General features: G+C 42.5%; 3 protein-coding genes across 17 annotated transcripts in view; 2 read left to right on the top strand and 1 right to left on the bottom strand.

Moving 5' to 3' along the window:
• The window catches only part of LOC6582161, a 91,987-nt gene extending 80,489 nt beyond the window's left edge, over window positions 1-11,498 (top strand). For 6 of the 11 annotated variants that reach the window (XM_032731140.2, XM_032731141.2, XM_032731142.2 and 3 more), the window contains 7 exons: window positions 1,828-2,007; window positions 2,083-2,220; window positions 2,308-2,465; window positions 2,529-2,897; window positions 2,966-3,245; window positions 3,345-3,615; window positions 3,918-8,211. In XM_032731140.2, the coding sequence (XP_032587031.1) occupies window positions 1,828-2,007; window positions 2,083-2,220; window positions 2,308-2,465; window positions 2,529-2,897; window positions 2,966-3,245; window positions 3,345-3,615; window positions 3,918-5,985 (3,464 nt within the window). In that variant the 3' untranslated portion in view covers window positions 5,986-8,211. Of the gene's footprint in view, window positions 1-1,827; window positions 2,008-2,082; window positions 2,221-2,307; window positions 2,466-2,528; window positions 2,898-2,965; window positions 3,246-3,344; window positions 3,616-3,917; window positions 8,212-10,680 lie in introns of those variants that run through there. The other 5 variants (XM_032731144.2, XM_032731143.2, XM_032731146.2 and 2 more) reach the window with 1 other exon arrangement.
• A 3,561-nt stretch (window positions 11,499-15,059) lies between these two features.
• On the bottom strand, window positions 15,060-17,469 carry LOC6582160 (dnaJ protein homolog 1). The gene is made up of 2 exons (XM_002007828.4): window positions 17,227-17,469; window positions 15,060-16,821 (listed from the first exon to the last, which is right to left on the bottom strand). The coding sequence occupies exon 2, from the start codon at window positions 16,790-16,792 to the stop codon at window positions 15,734-15,736; it is 1,059 nt and encodes a 352-aa protein (XP_002007864.1). The 5' UTR covers window positions 16,793-16,821; window positions 17,227-17,469; the 3' UTR covers window positions 15,060-15,733.
• A 353-nt stretch (window positions 17,470-17,822) lies between these two features.
• Window positions 17,823-26,904, top strand: LOC6582159 (ubiquitin carboxyl-terminal hydrolase 47). 5 transcript variants are annotated; one of them, XM_015162301.3, is made up of 10 exons: window positions 17,825-18,039; window positions 21,430-21,665; window positions 21,732-23,362; window positions 23,425-23,836; window positions 23,898-24,809; window positions 24,956-25,960; window positions 26,045-26,171; window positions 26,234-26,304; window positions 26,372-26,505; window positions 26,569-26,904. In XM_015162301.3, the coding sequence occupies exons 2-10, from the start codon at window positions 21,474-21,476 to the stop codon at window positions 26,777-26,779; spliced, it is 4,695 nt and encodes a 1,564-aa protein (XP_015017787.1). In that variant the 5' UTR covers window positions 17,825-18,039; window positions 21,430-21,473; the 3' UTR covers window positions 26,780-26,904. The 5 variants fall into 5 exon arrangements, with proteins under 5 accessions (XP_043866056.1, XP_015017787.1, XP_015017786.1 ...); XM_015162300.3 differs by having other exon boundaries at window positions 21,393-21,665; XM_002007827.4 differs by lacking the exon at window positions 17,825-18,039 and adding an exon at window positions 18,995-19,082.
• Window positions 26,905-27,060: the final 156 nt, after the last annotated feature.

Here is a 27,060-nt window from a genome sequence, read left to right as displayed (position 1 = left end):
GCGAACAATTGGCAAACTATGCGCTTCAATTGTTGACAGTGGCTGGCGCAGCTGCTGCTGCTGCTGCACCCCTGCCACAGGCTGAGCCTTTAAATGATTTGCAAGTTAAATGAATAATTACAACCGCAAATGCGTAGACGTGGCGAAGCAGCAAATTTCCGTGCAAGGCGGCAAGGCGTGGCATGTTCATATTCATGCCAAGGCAGCAGCAGCAGCAGCAGCAGCAGCGGCAGCAGCAGCAACTGTCAAGTATCTTTTGTTAATTAAACTTGTAGAATTATGACACGCAGGCAAATGGGCAAGTGGGCAAATGCGGGGGCTGCCAAAAACTATGCCGCGCTGTTGCCACTGGCTGTGGCAGCCAACCCGCAAACAACGAGGCGCATAAAAGCCAGCCGGAGCCAGCCGAAACGGGCGGAACAGCTGCTGAGAGAACTGCAGAGACTAGCGGGACACCAGACTTCCCTGGCGAGAGTCTGGCTTAGGCGACAACATGTCATAATTAAATTAGACTTAGTGGCAGCTTAAAAACACTCGAGCAAACACAAGTGCCACAAATGGGAAGCAGACGGCAAGAGAGCAAACAAGCAGCAGGAGCAGCAGCAGCAGCAGCAGCAGCAGCAGCAGCAGCAGCCGTTGGTTATGACTATGACGAATTAAAAATGCTCTTACCACATATGTGATAAGAGCAGGGGAAAGGAGTTGGATTTGGAAGGGAAGACATGTCACTTAGAAGAGATTTCTCTAGTGATAAAAGTAAATGCAGCTTAAGAAAAATACTAAATGATTCGATACATATAATATTAAAATTGTTCTATAGCAGATAGTATTTGATGAACTCATTCCTTGACATACAGAATGCCAGCTGCAAGTGTTTAACGATTTCTTTATAAGCAAAGTCTCTACTAACTCAACTATAATCCATTAATTCAGCTCAGTGCAAATCGAAGCACTAAAGTTCACTTAAATCCTAATAGCCTAACAGCAGATTTCCTTAATGCTTAACAAGTTAATAATGTTTCTATAATACCTTGAGCAAAGTCACTGAGTGGCAAAGAGAGGGATCTGTAAGCGCCGTAAATGCATTAAAATTACATAAAAGTAAAAAAAAGGTAACTTATTAACGACGACAACAGCAAAAAAAGAAAAACAGCAGCAGTAACATCGTAAAGGTAAAAATTTGCAATATTTGCAATCAATGGCTGTCTAAGCAGCTGCCAGGAACAGAAGCAGGAGCAGAATCAGGAGCAGGAGCAGGACTAGCAAAAGCTGGAGCACAGTTTGTCAACTTAAGTTTGAGCTTTAGGTATGACAGACACTCGAGCTGCTGCCGCTGCTGCTGCTGTTGCTGCCGCTGCTGCTGCTGCGCTTGGCTGTTGCATGCAATTTTATGCAAAAAGTTGAAAGGATAATTAATTATAGCAAGAAGTGCACTTAAGTGCCTTCGTTACAAGCAGCAGGCAAAAGCAGCAAGCAGCTGGCAGCCAGCAGGAGCAGGGATCGGGAGTGAGTGGGAGAGCGGGAGTGGGAGGCGGGAATGTCAACCATTAGACGCAAATCCGTGCAACAGACAGGCTTTGACTGTGCCTTTATCAAAAGCTTCTCAGCTGGCTATAAGAACAAGTTAATGACATTTTCTTGTCAACGTTGCGCACGTGAAGCCTATTGCCCTCTCTCTTTCTCTCGCTCTCTCTCTCTCTCTCTCGCTGTGCCTTTGTGTCGCAATTAATGGAAATTGAAGTGTGCATTGAAATCAAATCATTTGCCAAATTTATCACAATTTTTGCAATCGTTAAGCACCATTCGAAATTGTCTCATTTGCCGCAGATGAGGGCAACCATGCGCTGCAGGAGTTCCTTGCCGCACGCAATCCCAAGCAGCAGCACAGCAGCACTCTGGAATCGTATCTGATCAAGCCCATCCAACGCATCCTCAAGTATCCGCTGCTGCTGCAGCAGATGCGCAATCTGACAGATACGCGGGCCGACGAGCACGTCCACCTGTGTGGTAAGTTGGGATGGGGGATGGGGGATGATGACTCTTGAGCCCTTTCAATACTAATGCGGCTTCGCATCTCCACAGAGGCACTCAAGGGCATGGAGAAGGTAGCGGAGCACATCAATGAGATGCAGCGCATTCATGAGGAATATGGCGCCATTTTCGATCATCTGTTCCGGCAGCATCAGAAGTCGTGCAAGCAGCCCATCGATTTGAGTCCAGGTGGGTTACGCCAAACGCATTCAATAGCTACATCAGCCTCAAATGCCAATGCCAATGCTCCTTCCCCGCAATGCTGTGCATTCCCAGGCGATTTGCTCTACTACGGCGGCGTCGAGTGGCTAAACATTTCCGACTTTCTGGGCAAGATCAAGAAGGGCCTCGAGCTGCATGCCATGTGCTTTGTATTCAAGTCGGCGGTTGTGTTCCTCTGCAAGGAGCGCTTGCGCCAGAAGAAGAAGCTAATGGTGAGTAAATGGCCCGGCCCAAGGACTCGATTTAAATGGGATACTAAATGACATTTCGCACAGGGCGTCTCGAGCAAGAATGCACCAAATGAGGTGGAAATCATACGGTATCAGGTGCTAATACCCGTCACCGAGGTGCAGGTGCGCGCCAGCTCGGCCAAGGACATGGACTCGCACTTCCTCTGGGAGCTAATACACCTGCGCTCGCAGCTGCAGCGCCGCTCGGAGAAGGTCTACGTGCTGTCCAATAGCACCGCCGATTTTCGCAATGCATTCCTCAAGACCATCAGGCAGATAATCCGCGAGAGCGTGCGCAACATGTCAATTCCCATGAAGAACTTTGGCGGCAGCTCCGGCTCCGTCTCGGGCATGTCCTCCCAAATGGGCGGCTATGCGGGCAACTCGCAGACGCTGGAGCGACCCAAGCAGCAGGTAAGTTGGAGCACAGCTGCTCAGGCAGCGCCCCTGACCAGGTGCTAATCCTCTAATGCACTCCACAGATCACCATCGTTCATGGCTCGCATACGCTGGGCAAGCCGAAGAAGAAGTCCGGCTCGCAGCGCCACTCGGCGGGCAATATTGACTACGACAATCTGTCGGGCAGCCAGGAGGGCGACGATCTACCGCCGAGCGTGGGCGGCATGGTGCACTATGTACCCCAATCCCAGCAGCAGCAGCAACAGCAACAGCAGCAGCAGCAGCTGCAGCAGCTACAGCAACAGCCGCTGCCACAGCCGGGCGGCTTTCGCAGTCGCAGCAAGACGCTGGGCGATGTGACAGGTAAGTGGAGCAGCTCGTCATCCACAGCAGGCTGGCTAATAATCGGAGTACATATCGTATATCATCGCATCATCGCATCACGCACACACCCACATAAAGAAATCATTTGCTCGCCCACAGATTCGCAGCAGCCACAGCAGCAGCAGCAGCAGCTGCAGCAGCAGCAGCAACAGTCAATGGCGCCGCATCCACATCCACATCCGCGCGAGCCACCGCCGCCACCCATCAGGCAGCCGCATTTACATCATCACAGCAGCGACATTGAGCGCATCGATCCGGGCACCAAGTCGGAGGGCGAGGAGGACTCACAGCAGGGCACAATCAGGCCCAAGGCTACGCTGGGCCGCACGCCCAATCACCTGACGCTCAGGTGAGCTCCAAATCTCAGTAGGCAAATGGCCTTCGCTCTGTAGTAATTGCCATGCCGAAATAACTGCCAGATGATAGAAGCGAAAGTAATTGAATGCGAATGCGAATGCGAAAGCGAAAGCGAATGCGAATCGAATTGAATGAGCTTTCATTAATTATCCTGAGAGTATCTGGCCAAGGGTCTGGTAGTTGTTTCACTTGAACTCCTCGTAAATCTCCTTTATCGCTTGATTTATTGCTATTTCTCTCTCTCTCTCTCTCTCTCTCTCTCCGTCTCTTCCTACTTATTATCACATCGTGCAGCACCACATCGACGCTCTCGGTGGGCAGCACTGGCAGCCAGGCGCGCCTGATACAATCATCGCATCCGCCGGCCAGCTATCAGCCGGTGCTAATGAAGGATCTAGGTAAGAGCAGCCTAGATGTAGTTGCCAGCGAGTCCGAGCACGAGTCGGAGTCCGAGGCGCATGCGGTGCACGTGGCAGCCACGTTTAATCTAAGTCTAGGCAGTAGTGGTAGCTTGTTCGCAGCAACAACAACAACAACAACAACAATCTGTAGCGACACTGAACCAAATCAGACCCCGACCACCTCGACACCGACCACGACACCGACTCCCACTCTGACCCCCCACACGACCCAGACCCAAGCACAGAGCCAGAGCCAGAGCCAGAGCCAGACCCCAAGACATTTGTCGCCGCGCCAGTCGCCTCGCCAGTCGCCCAAGCAGGAGATCGAGGTCATTGAGATCTTCGAGAGCGAAGCGGAGCGCCTGGCCGCCTCCCAGCAGGTGGCCGTAGTGCATCAGCATCCGCGCGGCGGCGAGGCGCAACACAAGCGACGCGAACGCGATGCCAGCAATGGCTCAGGTGCCAGCGGCCATGCGAGCGAAACGGATGCCACCACTCGATTCATGGACAAGCATCTGTGTGAGCTGGAGCAGGAGGATTTGGCGGCGGGCATATGCGACATTGCCACCTACATGGCCAATCTGCGCGAGAAGGCCTTCGAGCCGACCGACGCCGGCGACGAGGCAGCCGATCAGCAGCAGAACGACTCCAGTCTCTCGCCCGAGCCCCAGACCATTGTGGAGAACACTCAGCAGATCGTGACCGTGGACATTGAGTCGCCCTCGCGGCCAGCCACCGAATCGGACAGCACTGGCGGCAATACAACTGGGCCCTCGGAGCGCTCCGGCGATGATACCGAGGACGAGCCGACCAGCTCGCTGGCCTCGCACATCGTCGTCATCGACAAGAAGGTGGATAAAATTTTCAAGGCCAAGTCGCCAGAGAGAGCGAGCGCTGCGACGGGCAGCAAGCCGAAGAGCGGCAAGCGTCAGAGCATATACATCTCACCAGATCGGAGCAAGTCGCAGGGCAGCTCCCCGGTGCGCATCATAAAGATCAAATCGCCGCGGACTAGCGTCAGCGAGCAGGGCAAACGGCTGAGCATCTGCTCCAGTCGCGAGAATTCGCAAGATCGCCTCTCCGGCGGACGACGCACGCCCAGTCCACGGCGCAGCTCCGAGGGCGGCGGCATCCTGAAGCACACAAGTCCCGGCGGGGGCATCCTGAAGCCGCCAGCCAGCCCGGCCAAGTCGAAGAGTCCCGATCGCAGCTGCCTGAAGAAGAGCGGTCCCTCGCACGTCTGCAGCTCGGAGCCGGGGACGGCATCGTTGTCGCCCCGCATCTCGCCGCGTGGCAGCGTAGACCACCTGTCGCCCGATCGGGCCAGCATCTGCCAGCGCCATTCGCCGCGCAGCAGCTTCGATAGCCACGGCGGCTCCGACCACAATCTGGATGTGCCCTACGGCGGCGGTGGCTCACGCAAGCGCAGCATGTCTGCCCACGGCAGCTTCGAGACGGGCACCAAGCCGCACGCCCAGGAGACATATCAGTACTATCCGGTCTATGACAATCAGACGTGCAGCGATCATTATGTGGCCGCCGCGCCCACTAGCAGCCGCTACGGCTCGGGCAACGGGCGCAGCCGGCTGAGCAAGTCGCTGGAGCGCTCCACCTCGCGTGACAGCACCACCACAAGCAGCTCGTATCGCGCCTACGGCGTCTCGCCCGAACGCAACTATGTCGTCTACAGCTCCGGGCCACTGCGCTCCCAGTCCGCCGAGAACACCTTCTCGCAACCCATTTACGACGCGCTGCCCAGGCAGCCGCCACAGCAGTACATGCCCATGGTTAACTACATGCAGGAAATGGAGATGGCCGGCTATGGCCAGCCGCCGCCGATGCCCATGCCCATGGCCGGCTGTCAGCATGATCCCGCCCAGCAGTCGGTCTACCAGCTCAGCTCCTCGGCGCCCGAGTACACCACATGCATTGACTGTCTGTACCAGAAGCGACCCTCCTAGCATAAGTCCCGCGTGCGGCAGAGTCGCACGCGGAAGAAGACGCCACGCGGACTGAGCGGCATGCCCGGAATGCCAGGAATGCCCGGCATGGTGGTTAGCACACAGCCGACGGCCAGCGGTGGCATTGGCTACATGCCGGACATGGGCGGTGACCCGGCGGGCGGCTGTGTCGACTGCCACGACTACTTCGAGATCCATGTCTAAGGGCAGGCGACGGGATACAAATCGAGTGAGGATGAGATACATAAACAGGGATTTTATGAGACCGTTGAACTCAAGCTTAAATTTACGAGTAGTTAAAACAAAACTCATTACAAAAGCGCAACCAAAGATAACATAAATAACAGCAACAACAACAACAACAACAGCAACCCAGAATGCCTCAAAAATTATACAACCAAAACTAAATAAACAATAAACAAAAACAAACAAAAAACCGCTCAGCTCTACAACAAAAAATACTAACATATACGTAAGCTGCAATGCAAACTATATATATACTATATATAAATATACAAATATGGAGAAAATAATAATCAAAACTTGAACACAAGGGATTGAAAAATAAACACACACACACACTCGCACACACACAACAGCACAGTTAAGAGTCATGTTTAAGTGTTAGGTTTAAGTCAGCAAAAGCTATTGGTTTAGCGCTTAGGAAAACCAAAAAAAAACAACAACTACAACTACAAGTTTACAGCACAACTTAAACACAGACAGACATACATATATATGGGTGTATGTGTGTGTGTGGCACATCAGGTTAATTATTTCCCATTTACACAGAGAGAATGAGAGAATATGCAAATGTTCTGTGTAATTTGTAAGGTTATGATTTATATTAAAAAGAAAAAAATAGAAGAAGAAATAGAAAAAGTTCGAGAAGAAGCGGATGTGCTGCTGCTGCATTACGTATACGCACATGGCGCATACGCCGCGTTGCACACAATGCTCAAGTGGCGTAATTACGACTAAAAACTATAAAGTTGAAATTCATACTCGCACTCAAGTAAACTAAGAGACATGCAAGCGCAACTTACTAACAAACACGCACACACACACACACACAGACACATACATTACACATATATACTTACATATAGGATAAAAGTTGTAGGTAATGTCAGTCATTTCAACTATTAGCTGGGCAAACTGTGTCACTGGCATTTCCGGGAACGTAAGGAAAACTTTTTAATTACCACGGAGAAATGATTGCAAGGCAAGGAGACGTAGGTGGATTAGGCGCAGGATTAGCAGGAGTAGGCAGTCACACAGACAGACAGGCACAAAAATATTTGTGCGTATTTTAGCTAAAGACTAAGTGAAAAATGCGGGTTGGCAACATTCTATAGGTTAACATTATACATGGATACTACTTAAAGCAAACAATAAATATGCAAATATAAATCAATATTTACCGTAGCTAGTTAGAACAAACGAAAAAGAAATCAAAACCGAATTGTCAAAAAATATATATATATGTGTGGGTGTTGTGACAAATAATTTTGCATGAAACATTTCATTACAATAAATTGCAAATGCAAATCACTTACATTTTTTCATAGGCAAATTTAACAGGTAAACAATTAATGCAAATGCAAATAAATCGTATTGAAGAATGATAATCGTAAGTCGTACCTCAATGTTTATGTATTAAAATAAAAACCAAAATCAAAAACAATTTAAAAATGCAAATGCAATTATATCTAGACCTAAATGAGGCTATAGATATAAATATACACTAGCAATCAGGGCTGGCAGGCGGGCAGGCAGACAGGCGGGCGGGCAACTGATCATATGACCCAAAAGATCTTCCAAACAGTCCATATACCAAATAAATTCCCAAACTCTCAAAATATTCAACTCTTGCCTCGCTCGCATAAATAAACAAAACATAACATACATTAAATAAATATTTAGCTTAGGTTTGGGTGTCTAATAACTGCAGGCAAACAAAACAAAAAATAGATATATGCATATATAGTACTATATACATAGAGAGACCCAAAACGGACTTAAAGATCAAATGTCAGGTTGTTCAAGCTATACTCAAAAATAGTCAACAAAAGTAAATAAATAACGAATGAATAGAAATAAATTCCTTAGTATCTACAAATGTTTACAGTTTACACTGGGCTTCACAGCAGTAAAATCAAAAAACCTAAAAATCAAAATATATACGAAATACAATTTATAAGACAACATACATATACTACTAACTATATACAAGACATAAATAAACATACATAAATACATGGCTAAATAAATAACTAAAATACAATTTAAATATCACGAGCGAAAATTCAAAACAAAATAGTAATAAATGCCAAAATAATCTCTTGAAAAATATAAATTTATCGCTAAAATCAATACAAAATTGTCAAAGAGGCAAAACCGTATACCACTTAATAAATAATCAAAATCAAATAATAATCGAAAAGCTCTAAAATCAACAAAGCAAAAAACATCAAATCAAATGAAATGAAATCAAATGTTAATTAAGCTCACAAATATGGCAAAGGCAAACTAAACTAAGCTAAACGGAATAACTAATTAAACGACAATGCAAATTAATGTCAATGTGCTCTACGGACAGCGACTAAATGACATGACAACGCCCCTCACCCCCCAACCCTTACCCAAGCACCCTCACTCTACAGAACAGTTATGTTGTAGCCGCCCTAAATACAAACAAATTTGAAAAATACTTCAATTAGTTAATTAATAAAAATTTGCTTAATTTTTGTAGCAGGTAAGTGCTTTAATTTTTGATTTATTTTCTAATGTAAATTATAGCAACAAATTATGAATTATATTATGCAAATTAGCAGTTAAACAAATTAACGGGTGATATTTAATTTTTGTTATTGTTAAACATTATCTTGAAGATAATACAAATACAAATAAATATATATATGTATGTATATTATATATAATTCAGTAACCAAAAGTAATTCATTTCTTTTTGATTTATGCATTATATATTTATATACATATATATGGGTAAAACATATTTAAGTTTGTATAGGTTGTAAGCCTAAGCGATACAGTTACTTGATTAGCTAAACAAATCAACAATAGCAACAACAACAGCAACAGCAAAACAACAACATATAACAACACTTAAATATATTGATATATATTTACATATATATTTAGTTGGCATCGCTTGATTAATTAATAATTAATGAATTAAAAACTTATTTAAAAAAAAAAAACAGTTAAACAAAAATCAATTAAAATTGCAAATGGAAATGAAGCAAGTTTTACCCTTTTTAAACAGTTTTCGTCATTTTACAATAATCTGTTTTGCATTTTCTTATAATTATACCAAAACAAACAAACAAAACAATAAACAGACAACTGTGCCAGATTTATGAAAAAAAGAACAACATTAACAAAAACAGTACATTATATAATTAATATATATATATATAAAGTATATAAATGTCTTATGGTTACACACACGTGTCCCCACAACGAACCAAAAACCTCCACGATTTTCCTTCATTTTCTATCTCTCTCTTACTCTCTCATTTTTAAACATTTTTTAAGGCAAAGAAAAAAAAAATAAAAAATTCAAAATTTTATTTTGCGTTTCCATTGCATTTTTGTGTAAAAAAAGCCCTCATAAGCCCAACAATGCCTGAAATAATTTAAAAACAAATTAAAAATAAAATTCATAAAGCTCAATTAAAATTTTAGCTGTTGCAGTTACTCTAACTTCTTGCACTTTCCACTATCTCTCCTTCTCTTTCTTTCTCTCATAAAAAGAGTTTTGTAATTATATTTTTATACTCATTCTCGAACGTGAAATGAGCATATTGGTTTTGTGCACTGTCCGTGTTTTTGTTAATCCGTTTCAGAGCTAGAAAATCGCTCCTGCTCTATTAAATTTATATTGGATCTGGTAGAGTTTGGGCCGTGAATGAGTATTCTGCAGTCGGCACTGCCCGACTACAACGTGCTTACTATTTTCCTTTCATTTCTGACCCAAAACACAATACAGAGATACAAGAAAAAAAATGTTGGCATAAAATGCAAAACTGATAAAAATTAAATTCGAACAATTTGTTAAATATTCAAATGCAAATATATATATGTATTATCTATAGATATATATTATATATCTATATAAAAGAAAAAACAGTAATACAAAAATGAATACCAAGCGATGTCAACATTTTCCAAATAACCCACAGAACTAAACTTGATCCAAAAACAAACTAAATTTAACTTGGATACCAATTTTTAATTAGTTAATTTCTAGCTTAGCTGTTGCAGTACCCCTCAACCCTAACCCCACCCCGCTAAGCCCCATCTTAAGTAGCCAACGAGCAAAAAGTAGTTTTCATTCTTATGCATTACAAAAAATAAATTAGTTTTGCTTATATTTTATTTAAGATAAATTGCGGAACGTGGAAAGTATTTTCGATCGAATCTGAATGAACTTAAAGATGATTTCAAATACTTTCAACGCTCGGCGCTTGCATGCTTTTCGACAATAAATTGGCCGATTCTTTAAGCTGTAACACGAAAAATTGAAAATATTTTTAACAAATACTAAACATGGAGAGCTTCTCACTCTTGCCGCTTCTCAGAAACTCTCAACTCTCTGAAGAAAATTTCATATTTTTTCCATATATGGTTTCCATTGTATCTTTTCTTTTTTCTTTCATTTAATTGTAGGGTCCCCGGTGTGGAAACCACGAGACATGATAAATTTAGGCACAGATCCACAGTCAACAACCCGCAAAGACGATGTGAAAAATTAAAACAGAAAAAGCAAAACAAATACAAATAATGAATAATGAATAAAAACGAGAAATAAGTAAAAGTAACTACATTTCTTTTGTTACATTTTAACTAATCAAGTGTAAGGAGAACAGTGTATACACTGCAAGAAAAACCACACACACACTAACAATACGAACTAACACTTTTTCACCCCTTTTCCCGCAAATGAAAAAGAAAATCAAAGCAACTACAAAATAAGATTTACAATTTATTTATTATTAAATACTTCAAATACTGAATGAAATTGTTAAAGTTGCTTTCGAAAACGTGAAAAACTTTCGAAATTAAGTAAAACATCGAATGAGGAAGAAGTAGAAGAAGAAGAAAGACGTTTGTTGTTTTTTGTTTACGTTTTTTGAATGAATGGAACAACAAATACAAAAGACTTTGATTTATATAATATCGATTGTATTTAAATGTGCGAACACATATAATAACGTATAATTATAGCAAAGGATTTTGAACAGAAAAAAGAATCAATTTAATAAGAATTAAAATAAAATATATTAAATAAATGTGAACAAATTCAAATGCATTTGTCGCTGAAAAAGACTTGAAAAGTAAATTTCGATTTAAAATACATTTATTGAGGAGAAAAACGTGAACAAATTGAAACATTGATTGTATTTAGGCTTAGACAATTTCAAATGAAAAACAAAAATAAAAACATTAAAAAAAATACAAAAATAAAATAATTAAAAAAAAAAAAACCAAACACACATATTTAAAATGCAAACTTTACACAAACGTTCTAAAAAACAATTAAAATAAATAAAAAATAAATGAGCAAAATCTTAGAGAGTTAAGCAAACACGAAAAGCAAATCAACAAACACAGCAAAATGTTTAGTTTGTAGTAAGTACACTGAAAGAAAACCCAATTATAAAACAAGAAAACTTCACATGCATTAAACAAACAAAAACCAAAATAGAACAAATTTAGTCAAAATGTTAAACTAACAAGTAATACTAACTAAATGAAAAAGAAACAAAAACAAAGAGAATTCCATACACTTAAACACACACTCACACACATACACTAAAACGAAATTCGAATTCGAATTCGAGTTGAGGATTACAAATCCCAAAAAGCAGCCAAATACAACAAAACAAAAACTAAACTTGTTAATCGCGAAAGAAAAAAAAAAAGAAAAACATTTAAGTAAACTAAAGAAAGAGAAAGAACATGAGTAAATAAATATAGAAGAAACAAAACTATACACAGAAAGCAAAACAAGAACAAAAACGAAATGGAACACTCTTCTAGCTAAATTACAATAATATAATTAACAATTAAGAACTTCACTCGACAGCAAGAAAAACAAATACAGGCATAGCTAAATTCCATAGTAACAAAACCCAAAAGTTGAGCACAAAAAATTTCAAATTCATTTTAGAAAAAATGTTTGTTTTTTTTTTAATATTTGTTAATGAAAAAATAATAATTATATTGGTTGTGAATGCCGTTTGAATGTTATTCGAATCAGACAGATAAAAATAAAAAATAAAAACCTAAACTAAAACCAATTGCTGAATGAATTTCAAAATGCGAGCTCATCATAGCGGGTGTTCACTGCACGTCTGTCAGTGTACCGGAGTGTGGATATGGATACCATGCATTCATTTTGTCAAATCCTCAGACACAGAAACAAAATCGAAACATAATCAAAAAAGAAAAAAAGAAAACAAAATCATTTTTAGGTTTCCAATCAAATTAAATTAAACAAAAATAAATAAGTAAAAAAAAAAACAAACTTCAATTAAAATGCAGCATGAAAAAATCGAGTCAACAATATAATAATACAATATACAACAGTCTAATTGATAAAATGAATGAATGTTAATCAAACAAAAAGAAGAAGAAGCAACAACAAATCACAAACATTTTAACATAATTTTTACTGTTTATATAAGTTTGACAACAAATAAAGAAATAAATAAAATAAAAACGAAATGCAGAACAGTCGCAGTTTCTTGCTGGGAGGAAACTTTAGTCAAATGAAATAGTTAAATTAAAAAAAAAAAGAGAAAGAAGCAGCAGACATTTAAGTATATATATATATATATTGAAATCATTCGAAATAGTATAAACATTTTTGTACACATTTGACTATTTTTAATGCATTTTAAATATATACATAAATATATATACATATGTATATGTATATGAATTAATATATGTATAGTTGTACGCATGGTACTTCTTTAGTTTAGTTCAGGCCGCTTCTCTCTGCCTTACCCAATTGTTAATAGTATGTGTATGTGTCTTTTAGTTTGTTTATACAATTGTTATTCGTCTCATTTTGATTGATATTATTCGCACATTTACTTTGGATAGAGCAGAAGCAGCATTGGATAGCGAAAGATGGCAACAACAAAAGAAATGTTAAATAAAAGCAAGCGTATTACACTAAGAGAAAGGCAGAAACAGAGACACACACACACAAATACATACACCTGCATATGCAAGTTAATTGAACACACACACACACAATAGAGACAACAACAACAACAAGTTAAACAGCAAAAAACAATTCTAGTTATAAAACTAACAAAATGTAACAAGCATTAAAGAATTCAATTTTTATTATGATATATAATTAACAACTGCAACAACAACAACAACATGCAATCGATGTTAATAATTTTTGAAAAGAACAAGAAGAAAACCAAAATGAAATGAAATATACAAGTAATACACAATGACAAAAACGAAAATTATTATACAATTGCAAAATGCAAATCAACAAAACACTCAAAGTAAGGAAAGTGAAAATATGTGAAAATGAATAAATTACAAAAATCCTTTTGAAATGAAAAAAAAAAAAAAAAAACAACAAAATAAAATGTGAAAGTAAAAAAAAAATCAAAATTGTATTTTTATTTATTAATGGGGTTTACATATTTACAATATAAATCGTTTTTAGTTTAGCCTATTTCCAGCTAGATCTAGCCTATTTGAAAGCGATAAAATGAGTATGGGAGTCCTTAAGAGAACTATAGAGCGAGCACAAGAAACTGCATATGTATATACATACATATGTATGCTTGCCTGTAATATGTGTCCCTGTCTGGCTGTCTCTCTGTCTGTCTGCCTTACATAAGCAATGGACGAAGAAGAACTACAGCAGTGTGTATGTATGCGGCAGTATTCATTTGGCATTTGTATTTGAGTAAAACGAGGCTAGAATACTCACAGCAGCAGAGAGTGTTCTCATTGGTCACTTAAGGCTCGACCTCAACGACTCCTACCTGGCTTCGGGCTCAACGTTTGAGTCTCAACATTCGGGTCTGAGTGACAGTCGCCCTATATAAATGGCTGCAACTGTATCATTTTTTCAGTCAGCCCAGGCCTGGTGAGGATCAGTAGTGCAGTGCAATAAAGTGAATTGCAGTGAAGTTATCATTCAGCTGCGGATTATAAAGTCAGAGGAAATTCGTATACTTAAGAAATACGTAAGAGGAAAGACGGAGGGAAGAATTTGAGAAAATACTCAAAGGAAATTTTTATATTTTAAAAATACATAAGGGGAAATACATAAAAGGAAAAACGTAATACTAAAAAGAACAACTAAGAGGAAATAGAAGAATTAATTGGATGAAATATTCAAAGGAAATACTAGCCTACTTGTTATTCCTGACGGTTGTTTTGGCGCGCTAGTTATTTTATCCAACAGAGTTTGCAAAATTCATATCAAATTAATAAAAAAAAAAAATAATAAATAGAGTCAGAAATTAAATCAACATGTATTATGAGCCTAATTATTGTGATTGATTTTTTATTTTATTATTATTATGAACAAAACAATAAATAAATAAATTGAAAAAAAAAAATGTAAAAAAAATTTTTAAATATATTTATTTACTACTTTTCGCATGTTTTCTTCCATTTTTCATCTAGCCAGCTATTCCCGCATATTTTTCCTACATATTAGCCTACTTTTATTCACAATCTAATATATTTAGAAAGCAAATTTAATTTCAAAATACTGCAGCTCCAATTAGTGCAACGCTTGTTCGCAGAGATTTCTAGATGCTAATACTTATGAGCAGTTCCCACAAAACGAAAATCACATTGGACGTAAGAGAAATTTCCAGATGCAGGCAGAACGAAGCGTCTCGACGTTGCTCACAAAGAAACGTGCGAAGTTTCTAGAAAGTAGAAGACGCCGATAGAATCGCAGCGAAAGATGCAAATTGCTGAAAAGAAATATCCACCAAGCTGTAGTCTTTTAGTAAACTGACTCTCCCAACTGTATAATTAAAGCCTTGTTAACATAATTGATATTAATTTATTAAATACTTTTTTCGTTCATATTTTTACAATTAATTATCGTACTAAAACGTACTAGTTTAATCATATTTGTTTTTGTTTGATGTTTAATAAATAGCCCAGGTGCTTTAGAGCGGAGGTGTTTTGTTCTTTTCAGTTATTGTTGGAAAAACAGTTTGAATTGATGCAAATATTATTAGTGGATAATTACATTAGGGGAAACGGTTTCAATTTTGGTATAATTTAATTTATTTTGGTGTTTTCTTTTCTATTTTTAAATTTACATAATTAGGTAACCGATCAGTCTCTCCAGCTCAAAACACTTTCAGCTATCTTATGGTGTGTAAGTGAATCAGTGTTTTGTATTCTATCTTATTTTATCGCGCGATCTCGATTCTTATGTCGCATTTGCACTTATAACTACACATCGGTACTAAGTGGGGAAGGTAGTTATATATATAATAAACAGGGAAATTCTTAACCATAGTTTTGGCATGCTATGCGTTCGTTATACACTTAAACATCATCTCAAGCCTAAGCCGACAAATGAATTTTGTGTTCCCATTATTAATTAGGATAAGGATTCTTAACTAAAATTACGAGCTTAAATTATAAAATATACTATACAAAATTTCGCAGAAGGTGGTTGTTAAGCCTTAACATGGCCTCGATTTTAGTTGGGCAACAGCTCCGCCAGTTTATTCCTTAAACTGGGCGACACTGAGTCGGGGAACTTGATGTCGAATGAGACGATCAGATCACCGCGCCTCGATGGTTCCTTAGGGAAAGGTAAGCCACGCCCACTAATCCGTTTCACTGTCGTGGGCTTGATCACCTCGCCCTGCGTGTTGATTGGTATACGTACGCTGTCGCCCTGCAGCGTCGGCACCGACACCGTGGTGCCGCACAGCGCCTGCTTCAGAGTGACCGGCGCGACGTAGCGCAGGTCGCTGCCCTCGCGCTTGAATTGCGAATGCGGCTTGTCGCGTATGATGAAGATGATGTCCGCGGGCACTTTCTGTGGTGCCTGGTCGCCTTCTCTGGGGAATGTGATCTTGGTGCCTGCCTTCCAGCCAGGCTTTACATTGATGCTCAGCACCTTTTCCTCTTTGCGTGCCGTGCCCGTGGCCATTGACATGCGCGAGATCTTCATTTTCTTTGTGCAGCCTTTGTCAACCTCCTCCAGCGTCACATACAAATCATGTTCGATGGGCGGGTCCTGTTGCTGTCGCTTCCGGCTAGGCGCCTGTGCGTTAAATGATTGTGAGCGGAAGGCGCCCATGGGGTTGCCACCAAAGCCGCCACCGCCGAACATCTCATCGCCGCCAATGTTCATGAAGACTTGCTCGGTACCATCACCGGAGCCGCCACCAAAGAATGGGCCGAACGGATCAGCCGTACCGAAGATGTTCTGTGAGCCAAAGAACTGGGCAAATGTGGCACGTGGATCGCCATGGAACTGATAAGTGTAAGCGCCCGATGGACCGCCTCCCTCTTGGCCGGGTGGACCGCCCTTGAGGCCATCCTCGCCATACTGATCGTAAATGTCGCGCTTCTTCTTATCTGAGAGCACTTCATACGCCTCGGCTATTTCCTTAAAGCGTTCCTCGGCCTGTGGGCTCTTGTTCTTATCCGGATGGTATTTGAGTGCCAATTTTCGGTACGCTTTCTTAATGTCGTCGTCTGTGGCCTTCTTGTCAATGCCCAATATCTTGTAGAAATCTTTTCCCATTTTGCTTTACTGTAGCGCCGCGCACTTAACTGCAAACAAATAAAAGAAAGCACACAATTATTATGATGTGAAATATAACACACGTCCACATCTACGTATATAGATTTATTTGAATGTAAAGCAAAAACAACAGCAAAGACGAGTGTGTCGATTGTATTCTCGACGCGTCGCTCAATGGAATTTGCTAGAAGCTTTGAGTTGTGCAACGACAACGAAAGCAGCTCTGCCTCTGTCGCTGCCTCAGTCTCTGCTTCTGCTGCTGTGTTGTCACTCAACGCGTGACGTCGACGATGTCGTATTTAGGTTTTAAATTTCAAATTTTGCTTAAATGCAATGTTTTGCTTTTCATTTCTATTATAATTTGCTTGTGATCGTCCAAAATGCAGGTCGAAAACAATCTATTTTAAGCTACAATTCATTGCTTAGACATTTACCTTTATTAGTTTGGCAGCTGCTTGTTAAAATTCTCCTTCTAAGTTTACTTTTACTGATCAATAAACTTATAAATTTAGCTGCTACACGAATTTCTATTAATCACAGTTATAGAATTCACTATATTTTTAAAAATCTTTACTTAATATTGTCTTTTATATACTGTTTTTTTTTTTTTATTTCTCTCTTGTGTGAACTACACACTAGTTATACGTTTCTCTGATTTTTGCTAAATGAGTCGAAATGACAGCGTGCCTTGCCTTTATATAGACTCGGAGCAGTCTGCTCGTCGAAAATTCTCGATGCTTCTAGCAAAGTAGGGTTGCATCCGGAAACTGGCATCTCGATAACAATTGGCGCCAAAATATAATTTTTTGAATAAATTGTAAAGAATTTTTTGAATAAAAATAAAGATATTTTAGTTAATAAATTATTTTTAACTAAGCATCGATTACACATGATGGGATTAATAAATTGACCATGTTTTTTAAATACCAATTATCGATACTTGGATGGTCGAATTGCAGCCGTAGCATCGATACTCTTCGTCAACTGACGTTTGAGCTATCGAATATATATTCGACAGTATGTGTGGCTATCGGTACTATCATCGATAGAACTGCAGCCAAACCGCAGCCGAACAACAAAAAACATTTGGTTCAATTATAAAAATGGTTGCTTCTCGGTGTCAACATCAAGCATCCTCCGTTTAAACAGTTTAGATAGTATCAAATTAGACGAACAGTGTACTCCCAGCCGTAGGGCCGGATTGTGCATTATCCAAAACACAATATTGCAACATTTTCACAGTTCAGGTAAGTGAAATCATACATATGTATGTGTATCTGTATGCCTACTCACATATGCGATTTGTGTACTTGCGTATGTGTGTGCGTGGCTCTGTGTTTATGTGTGAGCAAGCATATTTTGGAGCCGCAAGTTTTCCGACATTTGGCCAAGACGTTGAAGGACGCACAGCTTGAACTAGTTTCTCGCACCCAAACAGTCAAATGTGTCACGTTCCAAAGCAAAACCTTGACCGATCGCCCGTCCGCCGAGGACCACCCCCCCACCGCTCCACATATTCTAGCAATGAGTGTTGCGCAAACAAAAAAATCGCCAACATGCTAAGTACGCCCATCGTAACCGCCCCCGGCCCTGTCGCCTGTCCAAGAGTATTACAGATGCCGGTACACGGCCAGCGCTTCTTAGTCACACATGAGACGCTGGCGAGGCACAGTCGAGCAGCGCATAAAAATAGTCATTCATCGGACAATTGGCGATAGCATTTTGCACAAACATTAATAGCACTTTCGCCATAAATTTCAGTCTCTCTTGCTCTCTCCCTCTCTCTCGGTCTCTGGCATACAGAACATCCATCTAGTATACGTACTTGGCTGTTTCATTGAATAAATTTGTCTAGATTGGGGCCTACACCACTGCCGGGTGGACTACACGACGTCACTGGGAGCCCTGAGCCCTAATATACTGCACACACTCATTCGTCGAGTTCCACAATTTGCGATTTCATTATTATCAACAGTTGTTGCTAATAGCGCTAACTGTGTGTAGGTGTGTGTGTGTGTATGTGTGTGTGCATTTGTTATTGTTATCAGCGCCCGCTATGAGCAACTGCAGTCAGTGAGCGATTTGTAGCGCACCCAGCTATCCGGCTGCCTGGCTACCCGGCAATTCCGGCTGCTCGGCAACGATCGAGCCAATCATCGTGCACTCTGAGGCGCCAGCGCCAGTTCGTGCCATCGCAGCAGTGGTCAGTACTCGAATACGCGTGAGACGATGTCGTTGCGTTGACGGCGGGATTTCATAGCGCACAAAAGAACTCGTCAGCAATTAGACGGTGTGTGTGCGTGTGTGTGCTGTGTGTATATCTAAATATACATATATTTATAAATATATATACATAATCCTATGCGTTAATGCCTGTGTGTGTTCGCTCCAAATGGAGTTACATCCAAAGCGTATAATGTGCAAATCCCCTAGCAATTAGTCTAAAAATAGAAAACATTTAAATAGACACTCTTTCGTAATAACTATAGGGAGTACAAAGAACTGCTGCATAAAGGCTACATATGACTCGAACTCGAAATCTCTCACTCTGACTGGCTACGTGCGTGTGTGTGCGTGTCTGTGTGTACTATATAACTGAGTAATCGGAACTATTTGGCATAAGTCTCGACCACAAAATCTGAAAATGTTTTAAAAATAGCCTGAACTATATGCAAAATTTTCAAATACCCACACTTAACACACTCTTCTCTAGTCTGGCGCATAACATAAAAATCATCGAGAATTGGATTCGTTTCTGTAGGAATTTTGACCAAGTCACGCCCAAACCCAACACAGGCAGAGGCATTGCCGTCAAACGTAAATATTGATGAGAATTCTCGTGCGTTTAACAGATTCGATTGACGGACTTAGAAATATACAAATATATATACATATATATATAAATATACCTATATGTATGTATACATATATATGTATATAGGTTGTGGTTTGTGCAATGTTTCGGTAACGAAAACCTTCGAATTTACAAATAGCAAGATTGTATCTGACAGATACTTTTGCTCCCTGCTTTGAATATTTGTTGCTCTTTTTTTTTTTTGTATATTTGTATATATGTACATATATATTATTTTTTATTTTCTTCAGCTTCAGTGCTTTTGTCGTTGTCGTCGTCGTCGCTGTCTCTTTTCTTATATTTTTAGACGCACAATTTTTGTATTCTTTATTTTGATTTCTGCTGGTAGCGTATTTAAATTTTTGGATTCCACTCTAGCGTACCAGCAACTGCACACACACACACACATACAGAGAGAGATATGTATCTATATCTGTATCTATATATCATAAAATGCTTGCGTTCATCCAACATGTGTTTGAAATTGCAGCTCATTTGCATTAATCTTTTGGCCAAAGCACTTGCCACAGTCTCGGCAAATGTTTGCGCCTATTTATATCAAATTTTAGAGTTGTAAAAACATTGCGCATTTCGCTAATACTAATTGCTGTTTTGGACATTTAATTAGATCGCACAAGCCATTTGCGCACAGACATTTGCTTTCCGGTATACATAGTGCGATAGATACATATATTATATTATATGTACATATATAGGTATATTTCCGACAGGCGTTCCCTTTATATGCGGACTGTATTTCTTGAGAATGTGTGAAACTGTTTTGTTTAGCTAATGCGTTATCAGAAATAGATACAGATGGATGTCAACAGCTGTGCGTTGGGTTTTGACAATTGAGTTCTTGACGAACAACAGATAATAGAACACATTATATAGCCTGCATATCGTATATCTCTATATACATGCAAATTATATTATAATAACTGCAAGTTTTCTTTATGCACCGTGACCATTGCGCCTCAGAACTTATCCAAAATATAAATACATAATATTTTATAATATATATTTTACAGCACGCCTCTTTGACGTCCAGTTCTTGTATATTTTGCGCATTGCGGCCAAATGTCATATACTACAAGCATGCATGCATACATATATGGCTCACTATAAATATATATGTATGTGCATAGCACTTCCGTCCGTTACAATGTGATGCCCGTTGCCCAATGGTTCAACAAAGAAAGCAACGGCAACGGCAACGGCAGCATCGTCTTGGAATGACATTCGTAGGAGCAATTTATGCGGCAATTATGACGCTCTTGGTGAAAATTCGGTAGCAGCTGAAATATATGGAACATATCCATGTACCGTCGCCAACACAGTCCGGCCCCAGAATTTTTGTTTATAAAATTCCGTGCAATCTTAGTCATGTTCTCGATCTTCTCTCATGGTGTGTGTGGCGTACAAATAAGGCGCGAAAAAACGCAAACATCAGCAGGCAATGGGAATTTGGTTTATTTTCGAATTGAGGTCTATACACGGTGGGTGTTGAGGGACTCGAGGCGGTGGGGGCGTGCGGCTGGCCCCTTCCAACGGATGGGAGCAATGAACAGCACGTGTGGGGCGGGGGGCTGGCGACTTCCTTGTTGCTGTAGCCCGCCAGCAGCTGCTGTTGCTGGTCGACTATGCTGACGCTGTCAGGCAGCTTCTAAAACTGAAATGACAGTAGTTTTTATTTTTCCATTCTGCTTTTGAATTTTTTTTTTTATTTTATACCAATATTTTCAGGCGCTCAAAATTTTTGTTTGTAACGCAATCGTTGCAGGCCTTTAACCCATTTGGTTAGCATAGCGCGACCAGGACCAGGACATGGCTGAGAAGGACAACAAGGATAGCACACAGTGCGCCGTCTTTGACCAGACGCCTGGCTCCCAGCAGAAGAAAATCAATGTCGTTGTGCGTTCCCATTTCACGGTGAAGCACGTCATCACACTGATTGGCACGCAGTTTGCGTATGGAAAATTTGAGCTGTTGCTACAGCCGCACGGCGAGAAGGATCTGGTGAGTATTGAATGTCCGTACTGCGATCATCAGAGTCTTACTTATGAATTCCTCATCTATCTATAGGTTTATCTGAATACTCTGGATACGCAGCTGTTGTACGATGTGCCTGGCTTTGAGCCGAAGCTGAAGAACAACCTGGTGCTGCTGCCAGAGGGCACCTGGGATGGCAATGTGGCCAAACGTTATGATTTGACCATTAAGAAATCTGCTTCAACAGTTAGCAAGCAGCCAGAGATCACAGAGAACACGACAACGACAAACACGGTAACAACAACAACAACAGCAGCAGCTGCAATACCAACAACAATATCGACAACGACGGTTAAAACCGGTGAGAAGAAGAAGCGCACGACAACAACAACCGGGGAGAAGAAGAAAAAGTCGCCAAGCAAAACCAAGGCAAGCGTCAGTCCCACATCTGAATCAGCAGTTGAGTTATCAACAGAAGCCACAGTTGCCGCTGCGACTGCTGCCACACCCACAACGCCTAGCAAGATCAGTACAAAAGTGAAAACCAAAGCCAACGAAAAGAATGGCATTGCTGAGAAGAGTACAGATCAGGTGGACGAAGGTGTGAAGCTACAAAGTGCAACGGTCAACTCAGCTGCCAACGTAGCTAAGGACGCGCCAACCAAAGTTGAAGTAGCCGACCCGCTGAAGGAGCAGTTGTCGCAAAACAGTATCATTGACGATGTAGCTCCCGAGCTCTTTAATATAAGCCCCGTCTCGGATGCTGAGCAACTGTCGGACGATGATTTAGCACTGGGCGCCTCGGCCAGTCCCACGATCATGGGTCCAGGGTTCGAATTCGGCAACACAGCAGAGGTCGATCTGTTAGGCAGCACTGATGCCGACACCGATCCACTAGAGCCCAACTTTGAACGAGATGTGCCCTATTATAGCTCACTGGCATCGCGCAAGTTCGGTGGCGACGAGGTGCCCGCCTGGCAGCGCATCAATACCACCGCCTCCGACTTTGTGGCCTCGGCCAATACAGAAACAGAGACGCATCGCAATGGTAGCGGGCCTCGTGCATATGTCGGATTGGTCAATCAGGCAATGACCTGCTACCTAAACAGCTTGCTCCAGGCGCTCTATATGACACCCGAGTTTCGCAATGCCCTGTATCGCTGGGAGTTTGACAATGACAACGAGGCCAAGAATATACCCTACCAGCTGCAAAAGCTGTTCCTCAATTTGCAGACATCGTCGAAATCATCGGTGGAGACGACAGACTTGACGCGCAGCTTTGGCTGGGACTCGACGGAGGCCTGGCAGCAGCACGACATCCAGGAACTGTGTCGCGTCATGTTCGATGCACTGGAGCATAAGTTTAAGAACACCAAGCAGGCAAATCTCATCTCTAATCTGTACGAGGGCAAAATGAACGATTATGTCAAGTGCTTGGAGTGCAATACGGAAAAGACGCGCGAAGATACCTTTCTTGATATACCACTGCCAGTGCGTCCGTTTGGCAGCAGTTCCGCCTACGGCAGCATCGAGGAGGCGCTGCGCGCATTTGTGCAGCCCGAAACTCTCGATGGCAACAATCAGTATCTGTGCGAGAAGTGCAAAAAGAAATGCGACGCCCACAAGGGACTGCACTTCAAGTCCTTCCCCTACATACTGACGCTGCATCTGAAGCGCTTCGATTTTGACTATCAGACAATGCATCGCATCAAACTGAACGATAGGTAAATCATAGAGTCAACTTCAGCCACAATCCTCTCCTTAAACTACATTTTTCCTTCCACAGAGTAACCTTTCCGCAAAAGCTGAATTTGAACAGCTTTGTGAATCGCAATGGACAGGGCGAACAGTATCAGATGAATGGTGCCAGCAATGTGGACGATTGCAGCACGGCGGACAGTGGCTCCGCCATGGACGAGGACAACTTGAGCAGCGGCGTAGTGACCACGGCCAGTTCCAGTCAGCACGAGAACGACATCAACGACGAGGACGAGGGCATCGACATGAGCAGCAGCACTGGCAAAAGCGCCAACACGGAGGCACGACTGAAACAGGAGCTGCTGTCGGGTCCCTATCTGTACGATCTGTTTGCCATCATGATACACTCGGGCAGTGCTTCAGGCGGCCATTACTATGCATATATCAAAGACTTTGACACTGACGAGTGGTTCTGTTTCAACGATCAGAATGTATCCACGGTGAGTAGCTTAGAGACACCAGATGCTTTCAGAGATTGCATATCCTCTCTTACGTTCGCAGATCACACAACAGGACATTCAGCGCTCCTTTGGCGGCCCCAATGGCAGCTATTACTCCAGCGCTTATACGTCCAGCACGAATGCTTATATGCTAATGTATCGCCAGGTTGATAGCAAGCGGAATGAGCATGCGGCCAAGTGCAATGACTTTCCCGAACACATCAAATCACTTCTGCCTAAACTGCATGCCGAGGAGGATACGCGCGTCTCCCGCCTGGGCAGACACATCACGGTGACAGATCTGGCTCTGCCAAATCTGTACAAGCCCCGCGTCTACTTCTACAATCCGACGCTGAAGAAGATGAAGATGACCCGTGTTTATCTGTCGCAGAATTTCGATGTGAATAAGGTTCTGACGTCGGCCCACGACATGCTCAATGTGGAGCAGTTCGCTCCGATCTCACGCTGTCGCTTGGTTGCATACGATTCGTCCATGGACACGATCATACAGTCACTTGAGAACTGCACAGATCCGGCTCTAACCGAACTGCGTTCCCACAACTACAATTTGGACTTTTTGCTGGAGTATAGGGCCGAGGATCAGCAGTTTGAGAACTATCCCAGCGATGGCACTACGTGGTATGTTTTTAAGGTAGATCTCTCGAACATGGCGATGGACGGTCCCTTCCTGGTTTATTCAGCAGCGCTGGAGTGCAACGACGTGCTGCGTCGCTCAATTGCAATTCGTTTGCACATTGACGAGCAGAAGATCGTGGTGGCCACCGTGCGCTGCAAGGCCTTTGTGGCGTACGATCCCAACCCGACACTGGAAACACAACAACAGCTAGAGCAACTGGCCAACTCACAATTCAAATACATCACATACTTTTACTTAAATGTGCCTAACACCGATGCCAGCAGCCTCGAGATGCTGGGCGTGCCCAGCAGCGAGCCCATTGCAACGCCGATCGAGGTAGGTAACTTGACCATTGACCCATTGTCCCATTGCCCAGCCCAGTTGACAACAAAGATTGCGGCCCATATTAAATAGTTTTTAGTGTAAAATGCAAGTATTGAAGAAATTTGTGAAAGTCCAAGTAACTCCTCTCCCCATTGCAGGCCACCAACAATGGCAGCGCCGGCACCGATGTAGTGGATGCCTCCATGATGAACGGCATCAGCGGCACAAACGGCACGGCAACCCCCGAAGCTGCCAACGCCGGCAACAACGACTGTGATTGGCGTCGCTATAAGCGCGATCAGCCTGATTCGCTGGCGCTGGCGACGCCCGGCCACGAGTCCAACTCGGAGGACAGCAGCCTGAGTGACGGTGATCGCACACTGGTCGAGAATAGCTTGCAGCATCGCGGTGGCGGCGATAGCCAAGTCAGTTCCACCAGCCATTCACCGCAGCTGTCCAGTCCCGAGGACGAGGCCGCCTCCCACGACACCATGATGCGCGTGCATGCCTATTGCAATGGCAACGGCAGCTATGGCAGCGACGCGGGCGATGCCAGCTCCCTGCCAGCTAGCTCAACCAACCACTTTTTCCATGCCATCAAGATCGACTGCGTGGATACGGCCGCCAGCAGCAGCACCAGCGGCCATCAGTCCGATGACGAGGCGCAACTGCGTAAGCCGACGCACGCTTATAAACTTCTCGTGGGCACGCACATGCGCATGAGCGCCTTCGAGCGGCACATTGAGCAATTGATACACGTGCCCAGCAAGTACTTTAAGTTACAACGCAAGCATGATAATACCCTATCCAATGATCAGGCCAACTCGCTAGTCTTCCTCAATGAGGGCGAGACACTGACTGTTGAGATCGGCAAGACGCTGCAACCGTTCGAGTACAAGGCCAAGATATATTTCTTGCGTCTGTCTGACCTGGACAATGAGACCGCCAAGCTGCCGTGCGTCTGTGAGTGGGTGTACAATACCACAACCACTGTAGAGCAGGCCAAACAGGAGCTGGTGGCCAAGCTGCATCGCATCGATGCCAAATACACCTCCCTCACTATGGACAACTGCCGCATCTGGCTGAAAGGCGGCCGCTGTCCCATCAAAATACTCGCGGACGATGAAACACTGTACAACGATATGCGCACTGGTTCCCTAGAGGTGAGCACAATACTATTTCCATACATGCATATATATGTACATATGTATTAGTATATCTAATTCGTGTCTGTTCTGTTTTGTCAGTTCATTGTGCAAGAGTGTGAGGATGGTGTGGTGGCACAGCCCAAGGATGATGCGTTAACTATATTCGTGCGTCGCTGGTATCCAGAAAAATGGGAGTTTGGCAAATTTCAGGAAATCACAATCGACAGTAAGCCACATATAATGGATAAATGAAATCAGCATTTCACTAAATCTTTATTCCACTTGCAGAGGACAGCGAAATTAGAAGTTGTTTATCAAAAATATGCGATATTGATATTGACCGATTGAGTTATACAAAGGTAACATATATACAATTATAAAACTATATGAATCAGATCTTTTATCACATCAAATTCCCCCTTCCAGCTTAACAGCTATTTTCCCTGCACAAGCATATCGGCAGTTAGCGTGAATGAGGCCGTGAACTGGATGTCTGTGGCCGTCGGCCTGGACATGTATCCCCTGAACACCACGCAAAGCGGCAACATGTATTTGTATAAGTAAGTGGGAGAGGTTCAGTTGGCTCTGTAATGCATCACTCAATTCACGGTTATTGCTTGCAGAGATAAGAATGCGGCGGTGCGAGAGCTGTCAGCAGAAGAGCGCCGCTCGTTGACCAATAAGGAGAAGGCGCGCCTGGATCGACTCGGCTGCATTTCAACGCCCCGCTACTCTCATCGACGCGAACGAGCGCTGAAGATTTATTTAGATTCGCCGGAGAAGCCTAGCAATGTGACCGCCTCGGCGCCGGTAGATGCACATGCCGAAAACTAATTGCCTCACTGGCACTATCATCATCGTTGTCGTTTTACCCCGCTCCCGCGCTGACTGTAGTAGACTTGTTTGTTATATAATCGGATCAGCAAATACATGCAACATGTATTTCAGCTAAACACAAACGCAATCGATTGAAATCTACGAGTCCAGCAACGGCGCCTCTCCACTTTGATTGCATATTTTATTTCGTATATCCCGCGACGCGCACTTTTCGTTCTCATAGTTGTCGTAGTTTACCATTCACTCACTATTCACATCATACGATCATTCGTAGCAAT

Source organism: Drosophila mojavensis, unplaced genomic scaffold (genome assembly GCF_018153725.1).
Source record: "Drosophila mojavensis isolate 15081-1352.22 unplaced genomic scaffold, ASM1815372v1 contig_74, whole genome shotgun sequence".
Lineage (NCBI taxonomy): Eukaryota > Metazoa > Arthropoda > Insecta > Diptera > Drosophilidae > Drosophila > Drosophila mojavensis.
Note: the sequence above shows the minus strand (reverse complement) of the source record. Positions and strands in the feature narration are given on the sequence as shown.

What these genes read in the sequence shown, in the direction of transcription:
- LOC6582160 (XM_002007828.4), bottom strand. Translation starts at nt 16,792, where the DNA reads ATGGGAAAAGATTTCTACAAGATATTGGGCATTGACAAGAAGGCCACA.
- LOC6582159 (XM_015162301.3), top strand. Translation starts at nt 21,474, where the DNA reads ATGGCTGAGAAGGACAACAAGGATAGCACACAGTGCGCCGTCTTTGAC. An exon ending in TGCGCACTGGTTCCCTAGAG is followed by an intron (nt 25,961 to 26,044) that starts GTGAGCACAATA and finishes CTGTTTTGTCAG; the next exon opens with TTCATTGTGCAAGAGTGTGA. An exon ending in GGCAACATGTATTTGTATAA is followed by an intron (nt 26,506 to 26,568) that starts GTAAGTGGGAGA and finishes TATTGCTTGCAG; the next exon opens with AGATAAGAATGCGGCGGTGC.